Here is a 7,572-nt window from a genome sequence, read left to right as displayed (position 1 = left end):
TTCATTGACTCAGAATGAGCTAAGAGGTTGGGGTGCAATGTGGTTCCAACCAAGGTGGGAAATGTCATCCTAGGTAACAACACCATGGAAGCCACTTCTAATGTAGTTAGAAATTCTCAATGGATGTTGGAAGGTACATTTAGACTTGATTGTATTTCCAGTTGGGAAGTATGACTTGGTCTTGGGTACTTTATGGATAAGAACTCTAAGTCCAGTGACTATGGACTATTCTGCACTTACAATGACCTATAATTACTTGGGTAAGCAGCATGTTTGAAGGGTGTTTATGATGATTGCAGATTGTCAAGTCCAAAGGCCATTAATAAGTCCAATGGGGAAGAGATACAATTCTTCATGTTATGTGTCATGGTTGATCCACCACAATCTATTAAGCTGAATGCACTCCACCTTTCCAAAGATGAGGTAGTATCACAACCTCTTTATGATCTTCTCAGCACCTACCTAGCAGTATTTCTGAACCAACTATTTTGCCCCTCAAAGAGGTGTCTTTGATCATAGGATCCTATTGCAACTTGGGTCTAAACCAGTTAACATTAGACCTTATAGGTATTGTTCTATGAAGAAGGACATTATAAAGAAGTTAGTGAAGGAAATGCTGCAGCAGGGGGTGATCCAATACAGTAACAACTCATTCTCCTCTCTTGTGGTAGTGGTAGGAAAGAAGGATGGTACATGGAGACTGTGTGTGGACTATAGAGAATTAACCCAATGCACAGTTAAGGACAAGTTTCCTATTCCAATTATATATGATCTGCTTGATGAACTAACAGGTGCTACTATCTTTTATAAAATTAACCTTAGGTTTGGGTATCACCAGATTAGAATGGTGCCTGAGGATGTTCCTAAGACTGCCTTCAAGACTCATATGGGCCACTGTGAATACTCATGCCATTTGGCTTGACAAATGCACCCTCTACATTTCAGTGTTTGATGAACCAATTGTTCCAACCTTTCCTGAGGAAGTTTGTGCTGGTCTTTTTTATGATATTTTGTTCTACAACTTGACTTTAGTAGACCATGTTCAACATCTACAACAGGTATTTAAGGTTATGGTGCATCACAAGTTGCTAGCCAAGAGGTCCAATTGTGTGTTTGGTGTCTCTAGTGTTGAATACTTGGGGTATTTTATCTCTTCTCAAGGTATGTCCACTGATCCTAAAAAGATAGTTGCAGTGCAGTAGTGGCCTACTTCAACTACTGTCAAACAACTGAGAGGCTTTCTGAGATTAGCTGGCTATTATAGGAAGTTTATCAAAGGTTTATGGACTCATCATCAGAACTTTGACTGAATTGTTAAAAAAGGATAACTTCCACTGGACTGTTTCTGCTGATCAAGCATTTGCTAAGCTCAAGATGGAACTTACTTATGCACCAGTTTTGGCTCTGTCTAACAACTCCTTGCCCTTTGTGGTAGAAACTGATGCAAGTGGTACTGGTATTGGTATTGTCCTAATGCAATCTAATCACCCTATAGCTTTCATTAGTAAGGGTCTTGCACCTAGACATGTTGCCCTTTCCGTGTATGAAAGAGAACTTTTAGCCTTGGTGTTTGTTGTAACCAAGTGGTCTCATTACCTGCTAAGTCAGCACTTTATTATGAGAACTGATCAGAAGGATCTAAAGTATCTTTAGAGTAGAAACTTCACAATGATTCCTAGATCAGGTGGTTGGCTAAACTCCTCCCCTTTGACTTTGAGGTTCAGTACAAAAAAGGGAAAGAAAACATTGTTGCTGATTCATTATCTAGAGTTCAAGGTGATGAACTCATGTCATTACTCATGAGCTCAGTGCAGGCTGATCTTTGGAAGGAAATCCAGGATAGTTGGTCTGCAGATCCTTAGCTTGCTAACCTTATTGCTTCCCTCCAACACACTCTGCAGAAATAATTCACTTGGATTAATCAACAACTTCGAAGGAAAGGTAAACTTTTGGTTGGCAATGATGCTGCTTTAAGGAATAAAATCCTCACACTTTGGCACTCCTCTCCTACTGGTGGACATTCAGGAATTGATGTTACTACAAGGAAAATCATCTCTTATTTCTATTGAAAGGGAATTAAAAGTGACATTGTGAATTTCATTTACAATTGCACTATATGTCAGAGAAACAAGTATGATATTGTTGTTTCTCCTAGTCTTTTGCAACCCAGTCCTATCCCTGCTCTTCCTTGGACTTACATTACTATGGATTTCATTGAGGGCTTACCAAAGTCTAAAGGCAAATCAGTCATTTGGGTAATCATTGATAGGTTAACCAAGCATGCTCACTTTATTTCCTTGTCTCACCCCTACACAGCTCAGTCCTTGGTCCCTATTTTCTTACATAACAACTTCAAACTTCATAGCTTTCCAGCAACGATCACAAGTGACAGGGATCCCATTTTTATCAGCAGCTTTTGGAAAGAGTTCCTTACTGCTCAGGGTGTTACCTTACAAACCTCCACTGCTTATCACCCTCAAACAGATGGACCAATCAGAGGTCCTTAATTGCTGCTTGGAGACATACCTACGTTGCTTCTATACTGATTCCCCTGCAGACTTGTCCCTTTTCCTTTCTTAGCTGAGTGGTGGTATAACACTGGCCCTCACTCTGCCTTTCAAACTCCCCCCTTTGAACTCTTATATGGATACCCTCCTCCTCTTCATCTTCCCTACTTGCCAAGTGACTCTGATTCTACTTCCATTGAAGAAATTGTATTGCTCCGAGAATTCAAACTTCAGCTAGCCAAATTCCATCTTACACGAGCCCAACAGAGAATACATGCCCATGCTAACTCCCAAAGGTCTGACAAACAGTTTAAGGTGGGGGGCTGGGTCTTTGTCAAGCTCCAACCTTATACACAGTCCACTCTTTCTCCTTTCCCTTACCACAAGCTCACTTCAAGATATTTTGGACCCTACCCTATTGTTCAGAAGATAGGTGCAGTAACCTATAAACTCCTTCTTCCTCCTGAGGTCTTGCTACATCCTACTTTGAAATTCTGTTATGAAATCGCTCCTACCATTATTCACCCTCCTGTTGTTAATCTAGCCAACCAGTGTTGCCTCTCTCTTGAAGCTATTCTTGATCGCAAATTGATTAAAAAAGGTAATAGAGTTGTCGCTCAATGCTTGATCAAATGGACATGCTTAGATCCATCCTATGCTATCGGGAATTGGCTTCTGCCTTGAAGGCTTGCGTTTCTTCCTTCACCCTTAGGACAAGGGTGTTGTTCATCCGGGAGTATTGATACGAATATTAGTGGCTAAGGGTGGAACTATTTAAATTTTAGTTGAGCTGAAGAGGTGGGAAAGTAGTTATCAATTTTTATTCAAATTCTATAATTCCTTTTGTTGCATTTAATTTTCAGCACTTATAAATAGAGCATTGTAATTGTAAGTCACACAATTATCATGTTACAAGAAAATCTGAATTCATCTCTCTCTCTCTGTTTTCAGTCTCCTCTGTTTTCTCTTCTTTTGCTACTGTTCTATTACTTAACAGCTGATACTCGACAATTGAGTATCAAAACTCCGTCAAAGATTAAAATAATAATTGGAGGAAAGGCATCAAAAACTCCTTACAGGAGCATCACTTCTTAAAACATGAATATGTCAACAAAAAAAAAGTTCTATATAGATGATGAACCTCCATGCTAGTAATAAATAATTGAATCAACGTATTAAGACCCTGGGATTCTCTTCTAAAATTTAGAGAAAATCAGTAAATTAGTTCTTTTATTCGACTAGGGCCAAGATAACCGATAGTGATTAATAAAATTACAACACAAATGGAGCAAGAATCTGCAGAATGATAATCAAATTTGATCCAGTTCACGGATGATCTTAGTTCTTTACTGTGGTCACCTGCCTCAGTAGCATCTGGACAACATCGTGGGAGATACTTTCAGCTTCTGTCTTCAAGTGCTGGATCTTTGCAAATGTTTCTTGCTCAAGGCGTTTGACATTAGCACCCGAATCACCGCTAGTCTGTAGACAACATAGATATTAACAAGCATGCTTAATCAAGGGTAAAGTAAGAAAGTTGAACAACCCACTATGTCACCCCCTTCCTGACAAACAACTACTACGCCTCAATCCCAAGCAAGTTGGAATTGACTATAGAAAACTCCACTGTCCATCTCTCTCCAGATAAGCTCATCTCAGTTCTCTAAATCAGCTCATTTTTATGGTGTACTTAAATGAGTAATTATACCGACCAAAATCCACCAGCTGGAAACAGACTGGAGCAGAAAAGGTAGTCACGTTTTCAAGATCTAAGAGGAGAACACATACATTATGGGCACTGATCAGGAATGCAGCCCGGGGGATGCAAATTAAAGACAACTTTTGGTCTTATTTCATTTTTTTTAAAAGAAACATGCAAATGGGTTTCTTTCCCAAAACATTTTGTTTCTTATTTACCTGTTCAACATTCCTCTGAAACTCGGCCTCCATATAAGCACGAAATTCAGCTATCTCCTTCTCAGCTTCTTCCTTTGCCTGTTTCATTCTAGCCTGTTTTCCTGCACATGATACGAAAGTCACGAATAGAACCTGTCTATACAACTGACCCATTGCAGTCCCAGTGCTTTCAGAGACGATTCCCACAGCTCATACTTTAAGATAGACACGGGACAGAAAGTTATAAATATATGAGCTTTTGTCTGCAACAGTTCTGACTCTTTGCATGATATCCAGAAAGCTACCATTATCCAATAACTTAGGCTCCCTAAGCCCATATTTGATCTACCTCTTGAAAATATCCATCCACGACAAGAAAAGCGTGATTTTGCATCTTCCTAGACATGTCCTATTTATGAATTTTGATCCCCTTTTGGACATACAGATGCATATTGAGCAGTTATGTAGCAGTTGAATCAGAAATACTATGTGAGTGTTGAGAAAGGGAGTGTACTTAAAACTGTGAAGGAAGAGTGGTGTATTGGTAGGAAAATACATTCGGAGTACATTTTAATTATTCAGTGTACATCACATATGACAATCATCCACCTTGCCTAATATTGGAAGTGAGCTGGTTAAGACTGAAAACAAACCCTCAATAAGTACCCCACACTAAGAATGCAACTAGTGTCTGCCGAGTGATAGGTTCAGAAAGTGTGATACTACAACCAAAACGTGATCTTAAGGGATCTACCATGCACACATACGCAGGAAGGAAAAAAGCTGAATTGCATATAGAAGTTATTATGTGGAAGGAGGAAATTATAACAATGGCCCGTTGACTTGAAATAGCACATGCATGTTGCCTAATAACTAGGTCTCCTGGTTGCTGCACTACAGCTAGTGAAACTAACAGAAATCCAATTTTAAAAAAGAATCAGAAAACTAGCGTCCTAAAAAAAGGGAAATCAATTACCAGTCCTGGCAGCATTGACTATATGTTGAGCTTCTTGCTCTGCACCTAAAAGGAGTTGAATTCCGTTCTGGCTGCCTCTGTTGGATTCCATACTCCTCTGATATAGTTATGGAACTACAATAAGGAAGAAAATATGTGTCTTAAAAATGTGGATAATATATGAGGAACACAATTACCAATTATTCAGCAGAAATGTGAGCATGCTGTGAAACTATATGGTAAAAGGAACAGCCATGACGTCTTTTTTGCAAAACTTTTATAGCCTTTGTCAAGACCAAAATTAGAAGTATTACATGTGAAAAGAAAAACCACAAGTAGCTCATTTACAGCATGATTAAATCTAAGGACCAGATTCATACTAGGATCTTTTTCTCGTGTGTAGTCCAGGTTGTACATTTATAGGACGAACTTCGAACTAGCCAACATTTAGCTAAACGGAGATGGATCATAAGTGGGACAGGGAAAACACGTGTATTTCACATGTTAACACAGTAACACACTTTAATTACTAATTCTATGCCAGCGAAAAATTGGGATGTCCCTGTAATAGCTTTGGTGGTCATTCCAATTTCAGCTATCCTATAGTTTATTAAGTACAGTTCCCAATCTACTGCAATAGCCTGGTCTAGAATGAAAGAATCCTAGGTCAAATACTTATGAGCTCCGAACTTGGTAAAAATTTGAAGTAACGAATGCCTCACGGTTAGCTTTGAGCTGATGGAGGAAAAAGATTCTTGGCCCAATGGTAATAAGCAAGGTATTCCTACAACTTTTTAAATAGCCCAACTAAATGGAAACCCTGCCCATGAAATTTAACTCCTCTCTTGCGATTCGACTAAACAAACTACAATAAATCCAATTATCTTTACGATCAAATAAGAAACTTGCTTACCAAAAGAAGGAAAAACTAGAGCATTAGCAACTAACTTGGGAAAGAATCAGAAAACCACATGAAACTGCAAACTGTCAACCATCCCTCACTTCTTCCCAATCCCAAACGCAAAAAAGGGATACTTCATACAAGCTACACCTCCTAGAATCTAGAAGCATAGCTATGTGTATCGACAGGGACAAAACCATCTTTTTTTGTATATATCAAATTGATGAATCCCCTAGATAGCCAAGTGTCACTTATTGTGCAAATTTACATTTTTTTGAATCCCCTTGTTAGTATTCTGACTCTGTCACTACTAAAATCGCTCTATAGAAATAATAGATCCGTCAATAAACAAATATATCATTGTCAACAAGTCAAACAGATAAAGCATAAGCATTTTCCAGAAGCAAGTCGATCAATCACATCAATTCAAAATTAGTTATAATTAACTACATGAATCCTCTGCATCCATTACGCTTTCATCAGAATTTGTATATTTACACAATGCCGGTCAACCAACTGCAAACCTTCTAACTCATTATGATTTGCGAATCTCACATAGACCGAGTTATTTTACTAAAACCGGAGTAAAATTCAAACGAAACACAGATCAAAGCACGTGAAACAATCATCCGATCCAGATCTAATCTATTGAAGCTGAAATTGGCAGATTGCAAATCAAAATACACACACAGAGAGAGAAGATGAGGAGTTAATGGAAGAAGAGAGAAGTACCTGTAGAAAGAAACTGAGTTTAGGAATCGGTGGAGCGGAAGTCGAATTTGCCTTTGTTTGGTTCTTTGCAGAAAGAGTTTAGACTATGAAGTGTATGATTTAGGGAGCGGAAAAGGGTCATATTTATGCGTCTACTTGGTATATTGCTCTTCATTGTACTTTTTGATATATTTATCTTTACCGTTATACTGGATCATATTTATCGCTATATTCTTCAAAAAAGATTACATTTATTCTTCTTCATACTTTTTGACATATTTATCCTTACACTTATACTTTAGGATCATATTTGCCCCTCATCTATTAAATCTCCATATCCCACCTTTGTTTTCCTACATGGTACCTATGTGGATTTCTTTTTCCTCCAATCTAAATTACGAGAAGTTGCACAACAATGAAGTTAATGACAAAAGTCCGTGCTTAAAATAGAGTACTGACAGAAGCCTAATATTGTCTAGGATGGTTTCCTCAAACATTTTTTTTTCGAAAAGAAAATATTGCTCCCTCCTCTCATTTTGTATTAAAGAATTCGATTACAACGGTCAAAACATCTAGTTTTTTTTTGTGATTTGGATATATAA

At 38.2% G+C, this 7,572-nt stretch overlaps 1 protein-coding gene across 1 annotated transcript; it reads right to left on the bottom strand.

Moving 5' to 3' along the window:
- Positions 1–3,612: 3,612 nt before the first annotated feature.
- Positions 3,613–7,123, bottom strand: LOC104221459 (V-type proton ATPase subunit G 2). Its single transcript, XM_009772533.2, has 4 exons — positions 6,992–7,123; positions 5,380–5,493; positions 4,425–4,525; positions 3,613–3,989 (listed from the first exon to the last, which is right to left on the bottom strand). Exons 2-4 carry the CDS (start codon positions 5,468–5,470, stop codon positions 3,846–3,848), a joined length of 336 nt encoding a protein of 111 aa, XP_009770835.1. The 5' UTR covers positions 5,471–5,493; positions 6,992–7,123; the 3' UTR covers positions 3,613–3,845.
- Positions 7,124–7,572: the final 449 nt, after the last annotated feature.

Source organism: Nicotiana sylvestris, chromosome 5 (assembly GCF_000393655.2).
Source record: "Nicotiana sylvestris chromosome 5, ASM39365v2, whole genome shotgun sequence".
NCBI lineage: Eukaryota > Viridiplantae > Streptophyta > Magnoliopsida > Solanales > Solanaceae > Nicotiana > Nicotiana sylvestris.
The sequence above is the reverse complement of the archived record's forward strand: the minus strand, read 5'-3'. Positions and strand labels throughout refer to the sequence as shown.

Excerpts from the sequence above, each read along its gene's own strand:
- LOC104221459 (XM_009772533.2), bottom strand. The coding sequence starts at position 5,470 with ATGGAATCCAACAGAGGCAGCCAGAACGGAATTCAACTCCTTTTAGGT. Across the intron at positions 4,526-5,379 it reads AGTCAATGCTGCCAGGACTG|GAAAACAGGCTAGAATGAAA; the intron begins GTAATTGATTTC and ends TATCATGTGCAG. Across the intron at positions 3,990-4,424 it reads TTCAGAGGAATGTTGAACAG|ACTAGCGGTGATTCGGGTGC; the intron begins GTAAATAAGAAA and ends TGTTGTCTACAG.